This window comes from Hoplias malabaricus, chromosome 2 (genome assembly GCF_029633855.1).
Source record: "Hoplias malabaricus isolate fHopMal1 chromosome 2, fHopMal1.hap1, whole genome shotgun sequence".
Lineage (NCBI taxonomy): Eukaryota > Metazoa > Chordata > Actinopteri > Characiformes > Erythrinidae > Hoplias > Hoplias malabaricus.
Genome location: NC_089801.1, coordinates 29047100 through 29068183, shown reverse-complemented (window position 1 = coordinate 29068183; position 21084 = coordinate 29047100). Strand labels below are relative to the sequence as shown.

The 21084-nt window shown below is 40.1% G+C and overlaps 2 protein-coding genes across 5 annotated transcripts in view; one reads left to right on the top strand and one right to left on the bottom strand.

The window, feature by feature from the left end:
* The window catches only part of abl1 (c-abl oncogene 1, non-receptor tyrosine kinase), a 32163-nt gene extending 22113 nt beyond the window's left edge, over window positions 1-10050 (top strand). The window contains exons 3-11 of one of the 2 annotated variants that reach the window (XM_066658262.1): window positions 1275-1570; window positions 3492-3764; window positions 3918-4002; window positions 4772-4949; window positions 5343-5527; window positions 5695-5847; window positions 5949-6038; window positions 6149-6268; window positions 6484-10050. In XM_066658262.1, the coding sequence (XP_066514359.1) occupies window positions 1275-1570; window positions 3492-3764; window positions 3918-4002; window positions 4772-4949; window positions 5343-5527; window positions 5695-5847; window positions 5949-6038; window positions 6149-6268; window positions 6484-8090 (2987 nt within the window). In that variant the 3' untranslated portion in view covers window positions 8091-10050. The remainder of the gene's footprint in view (window positions 1-1274; window positions 1571-3491; window positions 3765-3917; window positions 4003-4771; window positions 4950-5342; window positions 5528-5694; window positions 5848-5948; window positions 6039-6148; window positions 6269-6483) is intronic. The other variant, XM_066658268.1, reaches the window with a different exon arrangement.
* Window positions 10051-11131: 1081 nt separating this feature from the next.
* Window positions 11132-20832, bottom strand: rab14l (RAB14, member RAS oncogene family, like). 3 transcript variants are annotated; one of them, XM_066661099.1, is made up of 8 exons: window positions 20690-20832; window positions 17166-17224; window positions 16816-16869; window positions 15364-15541; window positions 14196-14262; window positions 13953-14040; window positions 13726-13756; window positions 11132-12910 (listed from the first exon to the last, which is right to left on the bottom strand). In XM_066661099.1, exons 2-8 carry the CDS (start codon window positions 17215-17217, stop codon window positions 12733-12735), a joined length of 648 nt encoding a protein of 215 aa, XP_066517196.1. In that variant the 5' UTR covers window positions 17218-17224; window positions 20690-20832; the 3' UTR covers window positions 11132-12732. The 3 variants fall into 3 exon arrangements, with proteins under 3 accessions (XP_066517196.1, XP_066517197.1, XP_066517198.1); XM_066661100.1 differs by having other exon boundaries at window positions 20665-20819; XM_066661101.1 differs by lacking the exon at window positions 20690-20832 and adding an exon at window positions 20099-20360.
* Between the last annotated feature and the right edge of the window lie 252 nt (window positions 20833-21084).

Genomic DNA, 21084 nt, shown 5'->3' with positions numbered 1-21084 from the left:
TCACCGTGGCACTGAGAATGATGCCCCCCCTCAAATGAAACCTGTTCTGTGGTGGCCCTGACTATTGAAGAACAGGGTGAAAGTGGGCAAACAATTTATGCTGAGAAACAAATGTACTACAGTCTGTAATTGTATTATAGAATTGTGAATTACAAACCAGAGCTGAGAGAAAGGACAGTGATAGTAGAAAGAAGATGATGGTCGATCTGTGTATATCTATGGGTGTGTTCATAATTGTCAGCTTTGATTCGATTGAAACTAACCCCGGCTTTTGGAGTAAGTGTGAACGCTTCCTTATGATCTCTGGTGTGCACCAGACAATCAGGACAAGACCGCCTGAGAACGTGGGTCTCAGGACATTTCTAAACACACTCTGTTGTATGAGCACTATATGAACCAAAGGCATCTAAACAAACCAAACACAGGATGGGAAGTCACGAGATGCAACACTAAATGTGCCGCGAGGGAAAGCGAGTCTGGTTTATGCAGAGGAGGATTTTCTGGCACCATTTTGACATTTTTATCCATTTTAACAGCTCTTGAAGTGTTTGCGTTCAGTAAAAATACACCAGGTAATATACATGAATTAAACCTGATGAGGTTCTCACAAAATAGACCTCATTTGTTCGTTTGCGTCACAATTTTATTTTATTTTTTAAATAAATTGTTTAATTATTTATTGATTTGTTTATTTTATTTTAGTGTGAACACTAACCAGTCTATGACAGAAGTGTAACAGTGTATCAATATCTTGTTTACTCTGCACCTTGGGAACTGAACTACAAGTATGAACACACCCTAAGAGAATTTTGCAAACACAAATGTTGCTGGTCAGTGAAGAATTGATTGAGCATTGGTCCAGCCAGAGTTAGCTAATTCTAAAAAGCACAGGGTGATTTCTTCAAGCTTCACATCTTGAAAGTCAACCTTTTAGGTCAGAAGCAATCAATGAGTAAGGACAAAGGTGTAGCACACCACTTTTGACAAATATGTGTGGTAAATTCAAACACATTTTATGTTAATTCAATTCAGTTTATTAAGCTCATTTTTAAAAGGCTTTGCTTAAGTGCGTAACCTTTTCTCAGTGGCTGTTAAGTCAAATTGCCCTGACATCCCCTTCTATTAGTTTATGTGAAGTCACAGAACATTAGAAAGTTTTAACAACCTCTTTGTCAAAATATTAAATGTGTAATGCAGGTTTTGAAAGCAGAAGGAGGATTAATGCTGTTACGTAATGCCACGTAATACACCATTGCCATGCTCTGTCCTCTTAGGGGAGAAGCTGCGAGTGCTGGGCTACAATCACAATGGGGAGTGGTGTGAGGCACAGACCAAGAATGGCCAGGGCTGGGTGCCCAGCAACTACATCACACCGGTCAACAGCCTAGAGAAGCACAGCTGGTACCATGGGCCTGTGTCCCGCAACGCTGCGGAATACCTGCTTAGCAGCGGCATCAACGGCAGCTTCCTGGTGCGTGAGAGTGAGAGCAGCCCAGGCCAAAGGTCCATCTCTCTACGTTATGAAGGCAGAGTGTACCACTATCGCATCAACACAGCCTCTGACGGCAAGGTAAAAATATAAGGACACACTCCAAAACTCTTACTCATGGACATACAATACCCCACTGAGAAAAACTTGTGATAATGGTTGGGCTAACATCAGAGAAATGATGTTTAGTCGAATCTGGTGTTTTTGTTTTTTTATTTAATTTTATTTTTTTATGTTGGGCATAGTGCCTTTGATTTTTATAAGTATGCAAACAACGTACTGCATACCAGCGACAATTGAGAAACATTTCAAAAGATGCTTGACATAAAATCACATATAGGACTGCTGGGGGAATAACTGACTTTCTAAGGCAACAGTTAACTTGTCAACTCACATTTGGATGTCTACATTTTAAATACACATGTAGCAAAACTAGAAATACTGAGAGAATTAGCAACAGTATTGAAATGAAGGGAATGTTGGGTTGTTTGTGATATTAGACAATGATGTTAGCCAATATGGCTTCATTGTGTTTACACACCAGATCCCATCACAATATGTGTTCGGGTGTCTAACAATCGAAACGGCTAGATCTGAACGCACTCCAGCCAAAATGTGGTTGCCCTTGTTTCAAAAATATGTATACAGGCGAGTTTTGGATGCCAATTTTTGTGTTAATTTTAAACAGCGGACACTATAACATATGGTATCTATAAAAAGATGTTTAGATTTAAAGCCGTATGCCGCCTTCTATTCTTCTAGTTGCTTATGCACGTTATATTTAGTGGTAAGCACATACAGCTGTCAAACTATTTAAATGTTGAATTGTGATCAGTTGTATTTATCTGAGTAATTGGCTCCATTTCTTGTTTTGAGGGAAACTCTAGTCCAGTATTGTTTGTTGAAGGCTTTCTATTTAATCACTTAATAAATGAATAGTGCTGTTCTGTACTTCATTGTCAAGTCGTGATAAAAAAAATATATATAATAAAATTGCAGTAGCTGGAAAGACCTTTTTTTTCCAGAGAATTTTCAACAACCCTGCTTTTTGTTGCTTGTCATGTACAACGTGTTCCCCATTTAAATTTACAGCTCCAGATACCTCCCAGCGTGATACACCATTTTAGGTCACTGTCCGTTCTACCAGCAAAATTAAAATTCCATATTTTCCCCATGAGAACACTTGACACAAGATACCTCGCCACATACACCAAACCGTCCACTCCAAGATAACTCCTCTGGCTCATTAAACTATAGGGAGGCCAGACGGATTGTACAGCAGAGTTAAATCACTCTGTCCTAAGGCTGCCAGCCCCCTAGTCCAGCTGGACGGGGAGGGAGAGCATGTCCCGTCTACTGGAGCACTGCATTCCTCAGTGATCTGAGGTGAGGCTATGGAATGACAAACGCGAGAAGGATGTCTGTGGTGGCTATTGGGCTCATTTTATTAAAAGAGGATGTGCTTTCCGTGATTAACCCAAACTCTGAATTCCACATACCACCTGTTTTTTGACAAAACGGAATGGTTAATGCAGTGGTTGTTGAATGATTTGGATTCTGCCTTCATTTGTTGAATTCTTTGCTCATGTGTCTTGTGTTTTACAGTTAGGCAAAGAGAAACTAGCACAGCTAACCAGGCAAACTGGATTTCCAAAAGGAGACTTACTTATTGTTCATTCAAAACAGTCTGAAGCCCCACGCAAATGAAATACTGTACACAGCAAATCACAAAATGTTGGTTGTTTATTAGTATTGTTCAAACAAAATGTAAATGTGCATAAAACATGAGGCAAAATATAGTGGGTCGGATTAGAACAACTGTAAGCACGGTTGCCGGTTATCAGGTTGCCTTTATTGTTAGTGTGTGTTTGAGATTGTTTTACAAACCAAGATGGTGCATAGATGATTCAGTATTTAAGTATGCTTAAATAACATGTTCCAATAGCTCAAAGAAGCACGTTATGCCTTTTGATTTCCTAATCTCCTCTCTTGTTCCTTACAGCTGTACGTTTCCTCAGAGAGCCGCTTCAACACACTGGCAGAGTTGGTCCATCACCATTCCACTGTGGCGGATGGCCTCATCACAACACTACACTACCCAGCGCCCAAACGCAACAAGCCCACAATCTATGGGGTCTCACCTAACTATGACAAGTGGGAGATGGAGCGCACAGACATTACTATGAAACACAAGCTTGGCGGAGGCCAGTATGGAGAGGTGTATGAGGGAGTCTGGAAGAAGTATAATCTGACTGTTGCTGTGAAAACACTAAAAGTTAGTATGTTCTGTCATTTCTTTCTAAAATGGAGACACATATTGCAGTGTTTTTGCATTGTCATAAGATGGAGTACATTCTGAAGTACATAAATACATATTCCTGGTAGCAGTGAGCAGCACTAACTCATGCATCCTCCTTTTATCATATAGGAAGACACAATGGAGGTAGAGGAGTTTCTGAAGGAGGCTGCTGTCATGAAAGAAATCAAACATCCTAACCTGGTCCAGCTATTAGGTGAGTTTATTCTTAAGAATGTCTAAGAGAAAATCTATGTGTCATCAGATATATTTTGTTATTTACAGTGTTGGAATGACAAAAATGTGACTTTTTTGTCTCAAAGTAGGCCGTTTTTGGCACATCTTTTACAGTATTTTCATGACTTACATAAAGAAGGCTGTTTACATGCATGCCTTATTAGAATGTTTGAAGACACTATATCTATCCTAGTATTGAATACGGAATATTGAATCTACAGCAGTGTTTCCACTGGTGGCATTCCTCTTTGGTCTCCCGCCATGTCAAAAAAAAAAAAAAGTCAATCCAAACAATCAGTCATCTAATTCAATGCTTTGGTGATTCACACAGGAAGCCTGATTGTCGTTCCCGCCTCCCATATATCCATTACAGAATAGAATCTCTAATAGGCTACTTTACATTGTGATTTTGCAGTGGCTCTTAATCTACAGTAAAATTAGCTTATTTAGGTATTTTCCAGGGAAACGTGAAACAGTAGACATTTAATCAGCTTATCTCTTGTCCAAGCTCTCGTTCCTTTCTGTAACTACTAAACTGCAACGTGTATATTTTTTTCACTTTATGGCAGACTATAAGTAATATGACTACATCTAATGGCGCATATAGTTTCTGTGGCTGCTGCAACATGCTGCTACTTCTCTCACATTCTCTCATACAACAATAAGCCAGCACTTCTGCATTTCTTTTTCCCCAGTAGTTCTTATTGTTGTATCATGTCAGCATCTACAAACCATTCTGTTTGCCTCAGGTGTGTGTACTCGGGAACCCCCCTTCTACATCATCACAGAATTCATGACACATGGTAACCTGCTGGACTACCTGAGAGAGTGTAACCGAGAGGAGGTAAATGCTGTGGTACTGCTTTACATGGCCACTCAGATCTCCTCTGCTATGGAGTATTTGGAGAAGAAGAATTTCATTCACAGGTAACAAAAAAAGTACTGCTGCTTTTCAAAAAGTACAACATATATATATATATATATATATATATATATATATATATATATATATATATATATTTGTTAAGGTATGCTAAGTTATTGTGGGGGGAAAATTTGTTTTTGGCATTGACAATGTTTACATTGTCAATGTTTACATTGTTTACATTGTCAATTGGGAGATACGATGTATCTAAAGAAATAAGGGGGAAAAATTATATTCAAATTACTTTTAATTGCATTTAACTATAAACCATTCAGTTTGTTTCGGTCATATATAAAATTGAATGATTTCATTATAGAAAATAAAAAAACTGTATCCCATTTTTATGTAAATGTTAATTTCAAGTGAAATGTGGTCATTATCTATTCTTCCTTCAGGGACTTGGCCGCCCGAAATTGCTTGGTTGGGGAGAACCACTTGGTGAAGGTGGCAGATTTTGGCTTAAGTCGTCTTATGACCGGGGACACGTACACAGCTCACGCTGGGGCCAAGTTTCCTATTAAATGGACTGCGCCAGAGAGCCTGGCGTACAATAAATTCTCTATCAAGTCAGATGTCTGGGGTGAGTGTGGATACATTTTTTGGAATGACTGCATTATTATACTTTTAAATACCTGTTGTAAAGAGGCATGTTTTATGTTGTAAGATTTTATAAAATTGTTTTTAAACTAAATAAGGTTTGTCTTAAATGTTAAACCCCACATCCTTATTGCCCTATCTGCGGCTCAGCTTTTGGAGTTCTGCTATGGGAGATTGCCACATATGGGATGTCCCCATACCCTGGGATTGACTTGTCCCAAGTATATGAGCTACTAGAGAAAGACTATCGCATGGACAGACCTGAAGGGTGCCCAGAAAAAGTCTATGAACTTATGAGAGCCTGTGAGTAATGGTTAATTATAGTACAGCACTTAATTATGGGCTGTTTGGGGTTTTGTTTTTCCTCCTATTTCTTGGGTGCTTACTTGTTCTTTTGTTGATAGGCTGGAAATGGAATCCAGCAGAGAGGCCATCTTTTGCTGAGACCCATCAAGCTTTTGAAACTATGTTTCAGGAATCCAGCATCTCTGATGGTAAATCAGCATCTCTTACTATAGAGTGAATCTACCTACCTTGTGTTTACTTGTTTCTAGAGTGTAAGTGACCTTTTCTGGGCTAATAACCTGTTATTTACCTTTGCTAGAGGTGGAGAAAGAACTGGGGAAAAAGGGTAAGAAGCTCACGCTTGGCTCCCAGGCCCCAGAACTGCCCACCAAAACCAGAACCCTGCGTAGAATGATGGATAAAGATGGGGATAGTCCTGGTGAGTATGCCATCAGAACAATGCACTGCTATAATCCAGCTTTGGAGGAAGGCAAAATGTTTGTGCAAAATGTTCCTAAACTGTTTGTAAATTTGGAAAACATAAAATAACAGTTTCCCTTTCAGATAAAACATAAAAACAAAGAAGCAGTGTACATGAGTTGCCTACAGCTAACAAGTTGCTAAAATGTTTTTGTGTCTGTGTATTGTTACCAGATGCTGCTGAGGCAGAAGTAGCCATATCCCCAATGCTGCCTCGAAAGGAGAGGCCTTTGGTAGATAGCAACCTAAATGAGGATGATAGGCTGTTACCCAAGGACAAGTCCAAGAGCAGCCTCAATCCCTTCAACTATATCAAAAAGAAGAAAAGAAATGCCCCTACCCCTCCAAAACGTAGCAGCTCCTTTAAAGAGGACAGGCACCTTGATCCTAGAAGCCTGGGAGCAGACGGTAAGGATGATTTCAACAATGGATCCCCAATTACAGACGCACCACTAATCATCGATCCTTTAAAGTTTCTCTGTGCCAATAATAATGGAGCTGGAGGTGTCACCAATGGAGCTCCCACATATCCCGGTCAAATCTTCCATTCACAAACACGCAAGAAGGTCACAGCAACTTCTGGAGTTGTTGGGAAGATGGCCACGACACCTCCTGGTGAGGAAGATTTCATGTTTTCCAATTCCAAGCGCTTCCCAAGGTCCTCTTCAGCTTCGAGCATGCCCCCTGGGTCTGACCGTACAGAATTTAAGTCAGTCACACTGCCCCGTGACCTTCAGCATCGTAACTTTGACTCTGGCACTTTGGGGGGTAAGCCTGCCCTGCCCCGAAAGAGGGCAAATGAGCTCAAGCCAGAGAGTGCTCCACGTGGTGGGACACTCACTCCACCCCCACGCCTCCCAAAGAAGTCAGAAGATGCTTCAGATGATGTTTTCAGGGACGTCGAATCAAGTCCTGGATCAAGTCCCCAAACCTTAACCCCCAAACTTGGTCATCGTACGCAAATACAGAGTGAAAACTCCAAGACTATTGCTCTGCAAGCTGAAATGCACAAGTTCCCTCCCTTGAGCACAGCTGGGGAAGAGTGCAGACTACGCAGACACAAACAGCCTCTGGATCTCTCTGCTCAGAGAGACAAGGATAAGGGGAAGATTACAAAACCTAAGCCAGCTCCACCCCCGCCACCAAGTGTAAAATCGGGAAGGATTTCAAAGAGCCCCACTCAAGACATGTCCTCTGACACTAAAGGCAAAAGCACTCTTGACATAAGCCCTGGCTCAGTTGAACAAGGAAGGTCCCTCGCATCTCAGGAAGGCACAAAAAAAATTAGCACCTCGAAAGGACAGCCATCAAGGACCTCATCAACTTCCCCAACTAGTCCGCTACCTGGAGTAGGGTCAGGGTCTCCTGTTTGTGATCAAGCTTCAGCCACACCTTTCATTCCTCTCATAAATACACGTCGCTCTTTGCGGAAAACCCGCCAGCCAACTGAACGCTTCTCGAACTCATCCATCACTCGGGAGATGGTCTTGGAAAGTACAGAGCTCCTGCGTGCTGCCATTAACAGGAACTCGGAGCAAACGGGCAGTCACAGTGCAGTCTTGGAAGCTGGCAAGAACCTATCCAAGTATTGTGTGAGCTACGTGGAGTCCATACAACAGATGAGGAACAAGTTTGCCTTTCGTGAGGCTATCAACAAGTTGGAGAGCAGTTTGAGAGAGCTGCAGATCTGCCCTACAGCCACTGGGGGTGCCAATACACCACAGGACTTTACCAAGCTGATTTCCTCTGTCAAGGAGATTAGTGACATTGTCCAGAGGTAGCGGAAGTGCCTTAATCTTACACTATTTCTCTTGTTTGTTCTTTTTCCCTCCACAATTTGTGGTGACCAGCAGCAATAACGATCTTGCCAAAGCAGATCTAAAGCGGGAAAGCCTCTGTTTGATGGCTGTGACACACTATACACTTTATATACACTACACAAACTGAACTCGCCTCTCGTGTACGCAAAATACTGGAGGACTCACAAAAGTGTCTTGTTACTGTGCACAAATTTCAAAGGAACATGAATACCCACTGGGTTTTTTTTCTTCCTCAAAGAATCTTGAAATATGAATGCAATTCAGTTTGGCCTTCTAGAAAAGGTCCAAGCCCATGTTTCAGTTACTTGAGTACAGTACGATCCTTAAATCCATTTCATATCTCTTGATATTTCTTTATGTGCCTTCTCTCACGTTGCCAATGACAGTATCAAAATGTCAAACCTCAGCTGTCATATCGCCTTGCTTCCATGTTTCTGGAATCAAGCTGACTCCACTTTTCTTGGGATCATTAAAGGTTTATTTCAATCACGCAAACTTAAACAGCTCCCTGCTAGACCTTCTGTTCCCCGTCTAAGCTTTTCATTTCTTTGTGGTTGCAAATGGTAGCAAAGGGCTTTGATGAATGATGTGAATGTTCCCATTATGTGAGGAATGATTGTTCATATTGAGCCCAATTAGAAGTATTATGGTATTACAACACTGTGCCATGAAGATTCCAGATTAGTGTGGTCCTTTTCACTATGCCATTGACCTATGGAACAAGTGTGCCTTAAAAACTATTGCTAAAATCACATGCAGTAGCTATTAAAGACTGCCTCATCAAGAATCAGCAACATGGCTTTGGGGAAAAAAAACCTGACTGAACGTCAAGATAAATTAATTAATGAGAATGGACACATATTCTGAACACTACTGTCTCCAGCAGCTGGAGAAGGACTAGGAAGTGAGACCAGCAAAGTGAGGACCTTTGTAAAACTGAATATTTTATTTTATATACTGTCCTGAAAAGAAAGCCAGCCACCACTCATGATGTCATTTTATAATGCTCCGGACACCACTCACAGAACTGCCAAAGGGCTTTAAGGATTATAATCACTTTAACATCGAGGATGGCCCTTGACGTCTGCAGCAAGGTGCATGGTCCAGCAGCACCATCACTTGCCTTGTCCTATAAACATTACTTTTTAATGGTAAGGATCCATGTATCAAGCTCCCAGAAATGATCTGCTTAATGAACCAATGGACCTCCACTGCTAAGTCAGAACCTTCTACTAAAACATTTGTTTTTGTTTTTACTTGTATTGTTGAAATAATACAATTGTTTTACAGTATTAGCGTTAGCATTTCCAACACAGCCCTCTGACTGCGATGCTTGAGGATGAAGCCAACCACAAGCTGCCTTTGTATCAACATGGTACTGCCAATGTTGACTTTTAATCATAAAAACATGCCACTACTATTTTTTTTTTCTTTATTGTATGCGAGCGTCATCTTTTTGTACACTAATTTGCTCTTCCTTTGTAAATACCCATTTCTTATTCTTCTTTTATCTCCTCTTTGTAACCATGGTGCAACTTGTTGCATAAAATACAAAGCAATTTTGCTACTTGAAAGATGGAATTTTTTTCCATGTGTTGTCAATGTGTAGTAGAAATCTGTTAATTTTCATGTGTCCTGGTGAAAACACCAGAGCTTAAACATCAGTATTTAATAGAACTTGGCTGTGTGACTGAGCAGAATCATTTATTACATTGTGCATGGTTAAGAATCCTGTTAACATGTTGTGTAACATTTTAAATGTGCATTCAGCAATCAAACTTGGATATTGAGTGCACCTAAATTTACAAGATGGCCATTTTTTTTCATGGAATGGGCATCAAAGGGCATACGAGGTGCAGCCTATCAGAGTGAAATGAGCAGGAAGGAGGAGGGGATTATGTTAAGCACATGCTTACTCAATTTAGAGCAGTTGCACATGAGTTTTTCCACCATGCTCGGTGCAAAGCAGAGGAATCAGGGGGTGTAAAGCCAGAATTGGGCTGCTGAACACGGGGTAGTGTTACTGGCATCAGTTTGTGATCAGATTTCATTATGCACCATCAGTACATGACCTGTTTTAGTGCTTTTATGACTGAACGCAATCATGCAACAGTGTGCTAAAAACAAGTGTAAGATCTTCCTAGAAGGCTTTTACCACAGCAAACATGGACCAAATTTCCTACAGGGGTCATGTAGTAGTGTCTCATTTTACCCCTTTTTGTGTACATTGTGTAATCTCCAGTGTTTTAGTGTTAGTGTATGAGAGGGATAAAAAAACAAATTTAAGCCCACTTAATTTTTTAGTATCAAAACTATTGAAACACTCCTATAAATGTGATAATAGCCTTAGCTGTCAAACAAAAGGCACGTTCATCCTGTAGAATGTTTGTCTAGAACATTTTATTATCATTATTAAAATCAAAATGTCAACATTTTAAAATCATACACGCAGGAACGCTTTTAAATGTTAGCACAGCTCCTTCAAAATTTATACATATGTATATATTTATACATACGTCTTAAACTTAAGTGAACACAGAAGTGGTCATTCTGACAGCAAAGAAATGGACAGAGCACAAGGAGGACCCTACCCTAATACCAACTTTCAATCTCTCCTGCTACCAGACAGCACAACCTCCTCTTTAAAGAACTTTGGGCATAAGAGTTGAGTGAGGAGATGGATAGAAAAGTTGATGTTTTTTTTTGTTTTCAGGGTGCAAACCATGTACTGCACCAATCCCCTGCTTTGAGAGATTGCTACTACTATTAGCCAAAGAAGAGGTGCATAGAAGTGCGATAGAACACCCAGTGAGCAGAGAAAAGGGAGCCTGTCCACACACACAAAATTAGTCATAGAAAATGTTAAAGAATTTCCTAGGCAAGAGTTACCAGTGACTCATAACAGCTGTACAATGGAGTCAGTGCTGCTGTCTATCTCAACCCTCCCCCACCTCGAGTCGCCTTTTTTTTTTTTCTTACTAACAGATATTTAGCCATATATACAGCTTTTGAATAACATGTATTTGTAATGGTACAGGAGTCAAGTTCCCCAAACACTCTGCAGCAGAAGCTGGTTTGGTGGGATGTGAGATTTGCGCTTTTCTGGTCTTACTATACAAGCCTATAGAACAGCAGCCAGTCAAATTTACAGCCAGAATGTGAGACAAGCACGTCTAGCACACAGCAGTCACTACACATTTTTCCTGTGCCACTCTTCTCCGAGAGCTAAAATATATCGTAGCAATATGATAAAACTGTGTTTTATTTGTGACAGAGTGAGGACCAATCTGCAGTATGTAGAGCAAGCGCAAACAAAGTAAGATTAAACAGTGATGTAATAATATTAACAATCATAACAATAAGGCAACAACAACAAAAAAAAATTGCTGGTAAAGACAGATGGAGTTCTACTTGATATAGTTGAAAAGAAGAGGTGGAGGGGGTTGGCGCGATGGAAAAGGAAAGATCAGGAAATCAATTAAAAAGGTGTGTGGGGGGGTGGTCTTTTAATAAAGTGTCATAATCTGAGAGATGAGACCCCATCCCCACAACCCCCAAATACTAGCAAAAGCAGTGGGTGTGTAATGCCCCCCTCCCTGCCCATCCATCCATTCATTCATCCATCCATCCATCCATCCACATCTGCACTGCTGAGGGTTGCCTCCTACGTTTTCTATGATGTCTTTTTTTCTGTTGAAAAGCTGTATTCTCAAGTCATAGTGGACTATTCCTCAATGTTTCAGTGTTGTCAGTATCATCAGCGTTCGTAGGCATTGTTTTTGAGATTCTGACATGGTCTCCTCTCTACAAGTCGCAGGCCCATATGGGCTACTGGACAGGGTGGACCACAGGGAAGAAATCTCAATGACCAAGACCAGCTTGCACTGCTTTCATGTGGTCTCTCAAACACATTTCAAATGCCTTAAAGAGTCCCACAACTATTGCGTGCCACAGCATTTTCCTGTGGCTGTCATCGTACATGAATATACAAAAATCTCTATCCCTCAATGAACGTTCTTATTGAGCTCAGGAGGAACTATGTTGTATTTTCTTAAATAATTACCATGCTGGGGCAGAGACAAACCAAGTACTACTTTCTAAGTGGCTTTGGATTCTTAGAATCTCATGAAAGAAAACTGATGAGTTTATTGAGCTATAAAAAAAATTAATGAATAAAAAATAACCTGCTTCGTTCTCTCAGCTGTCTCTCGTAGTCAGTGACCTCAGGTTTTTTTTTTTTTTGTTTGTTTTTTGTTTTTTCTTTTCCTTAATAGGTCTGTACCATGTGATGTATCCATGGATAGTGAACAGGGACAGGTAAAGTCAGAGCATGACAGAAGGAGAGAGAAGACCAAATGAGGGGAGTAATAAGAAAATACAAACAGATGAGAAACATGAAAGGGAAGGAGAGGGTGAAAACAGCCAAGCCTGTCCGTTATTCCCTCCCTTGTCGGCCCCTGCTCATGCTCCCCGGCAGGTCAGGACAGAGAGGCGGACTCAGGCCCACGGTGGGGGTGGGTGATAGAGCAGTAGTGGATGGGAAGGTTTGGGCATGGTGCTAGGTGGGGGAACATGTAGGTAGGCAGGCAGGTGGTGTTGGTCATTAGCAGCCGCATCCTTCCCTCTGAGGTTGTGGTTCGCTGGTTAGCCGGCCGCCCTGAGGAGCAGATGGCTTGTGCTGGACCCCTGATTCGGCTGCGTTCAGGTCCAGGCTGCCATCTTGAATATTTTGGTAGATCTTCTTCGCCGCTTCCAGGAAAGCATCCTCCACATTTTCACCTCTGTCAGACACAGTGACAGGTAAGGCAAACCAGCAAGAGTCTATTGCAGATCACATTCTTGCAGGGTGTCATTTCAACATGAAATTAACAGGACTTATCTAGTCAGATACAGTAGTCAAAAGTCATGTCGCCGAGAAAAAAAGAAAATTACATCCATGTAGATGAATGAAAGTGACAAAAGCAAAGGTAAATTTCAAGCATCTGGCTGCTTGCATTGTTTAAAATGTGCTATGTATATTAAAATAACTGTACTCTCGGCATGTCTCCCAGTCAAAATACACACATACAGGCAGTGGCAGTTGTAATCAGCAAAACACTCAACTTTAAAACAATTTCTGGCCGTGTCCACTCTCAATGGGAGCCCATCATCCTGCTCCGCTGACGGTGCACAAAGTACACAGATGGAAAATACTTAATCTCCCATGGAGAATTTTTATATGCTGAGGTGAGGTCAGAATATTTTGACCTTTATTGACTTATTTCCCCCAAAATATTCTGAAATCCTTAATCTTGTAGCTGTCATAGTTGCATTTCCACTATAAGTTTGTAACTAGTATCATTGTCAGCAATGTCAGAACATTTTTCATGGTACACCTTTTGAAGCCAAACAGCACACTAGGGTGCCGTGGCACTCAAGGACCAGCCAGGCAAACTCTCAATGATGGTGCCACCGCTTAGAACACTAGGCCACTTAGGAGGGCCTATATAATTCTTAACAATTCAACATTATTGAGGATTTTCAGTACATTATCAATACAATAATACAACTCATCTCTTGCAGAACATTGAGATTATTCATTGTACTGCTAACTTACGTTTTCGCACTGGCTTCCAGAAATAGCAGACCTGCAGAACAAAGGACAGACATCAGTAAAACAGGAGCAGTTATGCAAGTCACGATTTCTTTTTTTTGTTTGTTTCTGGAAGCTGTAAGTATAAACAAATGCAGTGATTATCATATTAATTATACTATTTATTTACATACATGTATATTCGCGCACAGTGCTATATTACAATAATAGGATAATTATGTCAATCTCACCATTCTCCTCAGCAAACTGCTTGGCTTCTTCATATGTCACATCTCGCTGGGCTTCCAGGTCTGCTTTGTTGCCTATGAGAATGATCACCTGAAAACACACACAATCACACATCTCTAAAGTCTAAAAATAAATGGGTAGTGAGGGATATGCAATGAGATGAAAAAAGGCATGTTTATGCTAAGGTAGTTTTATGATTTGATCACCCAGTACAACAAAGGCAGCACTTGCTAAAGCCTACTCACAGTATTGGGGTTGGTGAGGTTCCTAGCATCAGTAAGCCAGCTGCTGAGGTGGTTATATGTGCTTCTCCTGTTATATACACATAGAAAGATAGAGAACACTGGTTGTCATGACAGCAGTCAAGGACACAAAAGCTCACCAGCAGAGCACAGAAGACAGATGGCACATAAACACCTGTCATTAGACTCTGAACTGACCTGTCACAGTGTGCTGACACTAATGTGGCTGATCTTTCATAAAAGTATAATGTAGTGAACATACCAAATTCAGTAGTAATATTTCACCATGTTCTCTAAATGTTAGTCTCCCTTTATAAAATGTCCATGGCTTACAGCACTATACTCAGCAGAAAACCTGCCCTAGGGTCTGTTCTGACATAAGAAGGAATGAAAATTATTTGTTGTGTTGGTTAGCAGGCAGCTGACGAAATCTCTGGAATTTGGAGGAACTGTGTTGCAGGGAATGGGCTGCACTTTCATCCTGCCGCTGCCAAATGCTGTGTTAATAGAACTGATAATAGAACGTTACATATGTTTTTGCCTCAAAGGGATTCACATAAATTTAAAAGCGATGTTGAGAATCTTAATTTATTAAAATGTGTCGTGTTGTATATGTGACTATCTTGTCCAGCATGCCAGCCTGGAGATATCATATTTGCATGTGGCTAGGGTTAGATTTTAGTTTTACAGCCCCTTAGTAGGCAGCACACTTTAAAAGTTAAAAAAAGATTAAATGAATAAGTGCTGTCAGAGTTTTCCAAATAAAAACCTTACACATGGTTTATTTTTGTATCAATTCAGTACCCAGTATGGAGTAGGCGTTCTTTGTTTTGTGCATTTTATCCACATACACGTGGGTGTGACTTTGGCCACATAAAAACAGAGGTATTATATTTACAGTGATTTTCAAGAAGGCGACCAGTTTTTGAGTAACACAGGATAAAAAACGAAAAGAAAACCAGGAAGCTGGTTGTTATAAATGGACTGATTTGAATATTACTGGGCCCTGATTCCAATCATATTAACCAGATACATATTGTAATATTAATAAATGTGGTTACAATGTTATGAGGTTACCATCTAGATTCTGATCACAAAAACAAACCAGGTGTAAATAGTTAATTTGGAACCTCTGACCTACAGCACAACAAAGTGAGAGTAGGAGACATACCTGGTGATGTCGTACACCATGAGTGCCCCGGCCGCTCCCCTGTAGTAGCTCCGTGTGACAGCCCTGAAACGTTCCTGCCCTGCCGTGTCCCAGATCTGCAGCTTGATCTTCTGCCCGCTCACCTCGATTATCCTCGTCCCAAACTCCACACCGATCGTGTGGGGGCAGTCTGCCATGACTGATAGGAAAGGAAAGTTACAGGATTCAGAGACACTTCTTAAATCTAAGGAGTGCAAGCATTAGCAAAGAATGCAATCCCTTCTCAATTATAAAATCTTTTAAAAGGATTCATTTTCATATGCGTTAATTGCAAGTAATAAGCATGCACCACAAAAATGCACCTCATTCGGCCATCTGCTTTAATTATTGCAATCAGCTTAAATATATGTAATAACTGTGTCAGGCCTAGCAGACAGTAACCATCCCTTGGGAATAATGACTTAATTGTATGATCACTGGGAATACATGATAATTCTGAGCAAATAGCAACATTTCAAATATCTGAGAACTAATCAGCAATCATACAAAGGATTACACAAGCTAAAAACTGAATTTACATGACAAATATTGATCAAGTCAAGGAGCTGGCTAAGGAACTGTTGCCTGCCTCTCATTGGCATGCACAGACAGAGGCCAAGCTGGCAGTCAACACTAATAAAACACAACCTGTGGTGAGATCATTCTTGAGCACTTCCAGCCTGACTCCATTGATAGAGCTGTCTTTCCTGATTTAATTAACCTGCTTGTTTAAAGCTGATTAAAGTAATTACACAAGTCCCAATTCACTCTCTCCCATTGCAACAGCACAATCCTGAGAGGCAAATACCAACATCTCACACATACCCACAAGGCTAGTTTCAGTCTGGTTCAAAAGGTGTGTATTTCTAATAACCAGAAAAATGTGTAGGCTTACACCTTGCTTTTTTTCCTGCTCCAACAGATGTTGATAAATGAGCCCAAATGAAAATGAACAGCAATTACTTTCTGCTTACAGCACCTGAGGGTACCACTTAACACACTTTTTCTCTATTTCGATGCACTTTTTCTTCTGTTGCACCCTGTAAGCATTTCTCCTTTGAGTGCACGTGAGGAGAGGCGACTCTTCAGACCTGAACATCCACACAGAGTTCTTGTTTGTTTCGTGCTCTCAATAGGCCGCTTGTGCAAGATGATGCAGGATGCGCTCTCAGTGAATGATGAACGACACATCTGCAGTTCCGCTCCCTTATTCAGGGACCCGGATCTTACAGTGAAAAACAGCAGCATTTTGATGCGTACAAACGTCGCTAATCATGCTCTATTCAGAGTTCACCATTAAGAGTCCCACGTACATCTACATCTACATAAAGTGCCAATTTAGTAAAACACTGCCCTCTCTGATTTAAAATAAACGTTAACGGAGGCACACTATGAATTTTGATTCAGATAGGAAAGATAAAGTGTGGTACTTACATTTCTTTTCTGTAAACTGGTGGAGCAAACATGACTTCCCTACCCCCATATCCCCTAAAAGACGAACAGAAGGGAGACATTATAATCCATACAGAACCATAACACCAATGCGTCACACTATACAGTGCTGCTTTCTGTTTCTACTGGTGAGATCCACCATGAGTAGTGTTTGAGTCATGAGGGAAGGCAGCTGAGAGAGAGAGAGAGGGAGTAATGACTGCACAGTCATCAAAGATTAAATATGAATGGAATGTAAGCTGCCAGTAGAGAGCATGAAGTCTTAGTTATGGACCTATAGCTAGCTTGGTCTGACCCACATATAACCCCCAGGCTTTCTCGTTCTTACTTACCAATGATGATGTACTTAAAAATGTAGGAGTAGTTGTATGGTGCAGTGGCCATTGTGGCTCTGAAAGAACAATGCAAGAGGAAAAACAGTTAAAAAGCTATCTGAATATATTTCAATTAGGTTTGAAATTCACTGATAAAATAAGCATCTTCACTGAAAACCTAACCTTTGAAAACCTCCAAACATGTATGTCATGCAACCCTATGGACAAACATAATATGTGCCAACACTTGATTAATAAGATTTGCATTTTAAAAGAGGGTTAATGGCTCCCAAGTAGCTTTCAAACCACTCTTGAGCAGGGTTTCATCACACCAGGGCAGCTCATGGAGAGGCTCAGGCAGGGTTTAACAACACTGGGTTAACTCATATCACCAAACAACGAAGGTAAAACATTTGGAGCATATTTTCATTTAAAAACCCAGGGGACATGTATTCTTGTTTTAAAGAACTGGAACCAAAATTTGACATCATAATCAAATACCAGCAACTTTTTCCAACAATGTAGTATTAGTTACACCAACTAACACTATGAGCAAACTTAGCAACTGCATGCAGCACTGAAATGTGTGTTCCTTTTGGTGACAAAAAGAGTGAAGTGAAAAAAGCTGTATGTAACTCCACATACAGTTTAAGGACTTGGGAGTGAGCGTGTCATTTTAAAATTTCATCATTTACATGGCACACCAAACGTCTTTGTTTAAACATGCATTATTATTCCATGACACAAAACCTCAGAATAAATTCAGTTCAATGAATGTCCACTTATATATATAAAGTTATAACCTAAAGAAATGATGCTGTTTATATAAAGGTTAAATACATGACTAAGTATTAATTCAGAGCCAAGAGGGGTGGACGCGTGCAGCAGCTGTGATATACAGCTCCTCTTTATCCCGGCTGAAAAAATTTCTAAGAATCACTAATCCAATTCTGTTAGAGAAGGAAGCAGAGTATGCACTATAATAAGATGAAATAAGAGCCAGACTCCCAAAGATTATATCATAGTGTGATGCTTAAGAGCTGTATTTTCAGCAATAATCTGAGCTGTAGTCCATCAAGCTGAACAGTATATGTAAGGAATGTGACGAAACTACGCCCAAATGACAGGCATAAAAAAGAAAGAAAGAAAGGAAATATATTTAAAATTTTAAATTGGCTAAGTACTATTAAATGGAAAGAAAAAATTTAAGTTATTATACAGAAGAAATTCTGATTCTATTTCAACCAGCATATTTTGGAGATCTGAACCGCACAACATTTTTCTAAGAAACACTACCCTTTTAATGCAGCCAAACCAGTCTCTGAGATTACCATCTTTTTACTGAAGTCAGACTATACCTTTACTGATGAGCAAGTTCATACTACAATGCCAAACTTGAAAAAGCAAAGCTTGTAACAGTTCCACCACCTTCTGAAATTGTTTTAGTATTTTTTAGTCACACACATGGTACCACCAGCAAACTTTTAAGAAATGTCCTTATTACAAGCTGTAGTAACCCTCAGTCTTCATTCGTGCCTCCCCTCACATGACCCTACATCATGTGGTGTTTTCATTAGACCATGTCTGAGGCATGGCAAAACTCCCCTGCCACATTTGCACTATGATACTCTACCTGAAAACAAATAACTTCCGAAGCCATACAACATCTAATCAGTGAACTGACATGCAGCTGCAGTCCATCCCAGGCAGCAGCAGCTGTTACTGGATAATCATACTGTAAAACCATAGATGTGACCTCACAGCAAAGGAAATTTGCTAAATTCTCAAACTGCAAAACTGCAAACTGATTAAAAACCATAAACCCTACCCATTTAGAATTTCTTGAGCAGGGCTAGTGGCATCCATTAGAGGAGGCAGAGGAAAGCATGTGATCAGACTGCAGACACAGCACTTCCCTCGTCTGATTCAGAAAACTTCTCACATGCATTTATATATGTTTTCTTTCCCCCCTCAAAGTTAGTACTTAGTACTGAAAATTGATTAATTAGCAAAATGCAAGATCACGTTGTAAATATGTGCCAAAGGGCAAAGGGTTAAATCAAAAGAAGTAAGAAATTAATGTTACACAATAGGCAGACCTCTGTAAACCAACTACTCTTTCTGATACATCCAAAATATTCTCCATGATGAATCAACAACAACATCCATACAGAGGCTAGCAGTTATGATGACAAATCATTCTCGTCATAAGACCATTATCTACATTTCAGCAAAAGTCGTTTATTTCATTAGAGTCAAAGCAAATTACTAGTTTTTTAAGAGATGTTACTACAGAGAAAAAAATATGATAGACTATTTAAGGCAGGGACGTCAAAGAAAAATAAGGGTTTCATAGGGAAAGAGATACACCTCTACGAACCACTCCAGACATAATAGACTATCAAAACTTTATCTTTTCATATAAATATATAAACACATTTCTTCTGAATAAAGAAGAACGGACATTTAATAGATAGTGACTGGAAATTAACTAAAGCTTAACTGGCTTTTGATTGGCAAAGTCATTAATATGTTCACAATAAACTAGGCCTAACAGTTAATAAGCGACCGTTACCATTGATCAAGGTTTGGTGGTACATCTAGTGAACTTACAGTTAAACCTCTTACCTAACATTATATTTCACAAGCGTAACTGGTAGGGAACTAGCTCTCCAGAATCAAGAGTCGAGCCGACTGAGGTAAAGCTAACGTACACTTAAGGTTAGTTACTTTGACATGTAACTAACGTACACCATGAAACACTGTTTAAACGTGTGCTTTGTATATTTATCTAAGACTGTCACATTGTTTTTACAGAGATATACGGTAGTGCCTCCAGACCCATAAGCTAGCTAGCTAATTACAGTAATGACTTCCCTACCAAGCAGTGGTTTAACATGCTGGGTTTTTGGATAATTTAACATCATTTGAGAAAAGACATATACACTTACACTCATGACAACCAAGCCTGGCGGGGCGATAATGTTAGTTTAACATCTGTCCCTCTGGGTTTGCTTCAAAAACAGTGTTAACATTAGTCCATAATCTTGTTTCATCAATGTCAGCCCGCTAGTTAGCAAGCCCAACAAAATAAAATACTACACCAAAACAGAGTTAAAATAGGTATAAAAGTGATACAGAATTAATAAATGTCAAGCCGAATATTAGTTATGAGCCAAAATATCAAAACATTTGGGTGTAGCCGCATCTCCTCCTTCCTGTCATTCCTAAAGTCATAGCGATTTTCTCTCTGCACCAGCTAGCTTAGCTTTCCATCTTTCTATGCATCTATAAGCTAAGCTAATGCTAAGCTAATTGAAAAGCTACCTGGAAACGTTCCACCTTAAATAGCGAGGGAGTCATATAGTGCTGCTGCACAATTTAAGGTGGAACGTGGAAATGGAATAAGAAGCTAATTCCAGCACCGTTTACCCGGTGTCTTTACACTAAAAGGTACAGAGACCAGCATTATGATGTGTAGTCCATATCGTAGTGTCCAAATAAGTATGACAAGTACCTATTAATCTTCTATGAGCCCTTACCAGGGACTGTGCTGTGAATTTGAGCTCGCTGTTCCCGGAGAGAGCTGCAGTTTTCCTGAACACAGCGGGAGAGACACTGTCCAAGATGGCGGTGTGTACGGCACAGGGTTTCCTCTATCGTATACAATGGGCTTGTGGGACAAAGGGCATCTGTACAGTTTGTTAATTCATTTTAGCTGGACTCATATTTAATATTACACATTGTTATTAAATATATGTAGCGTTATAATCGTTTGTTGAGCCTGTACTATTAAAGGACGTAAAATAAAAACAGTAGTTGAGTTGAGAATACATCCATCCATAAGCTGATTACCAGCTTGTTCAGGCCAGCCGACAATTAAAAAAATTACATTAAATTAAGGCCTGTGATGGAAGGCCTGTGAAAACTTTCCACA

Coding starts and splice junctions, on each gene's coding strand:
- rab14l (XM_066661099.1), bottom strand. CDS start 17,217: ATGGCCACTGCACCATACAACTACTCCTACATTTTTAAGTACATCATC. Junction 15,542..16,815: donor CCAGTTTACAGAAAAGAAAT/GTAAGTACCACA, acceptor CTTTCCTATCAG/TCATGGCAGACTGCCCCCAC. Junction 13,757..13,952: donor GCAGTTTGCTGAGGAGAATG/GTGAGATTGACA, acceptor TTTGTTCTGCAG/GTCTGCTATTTCTGGAAGCC.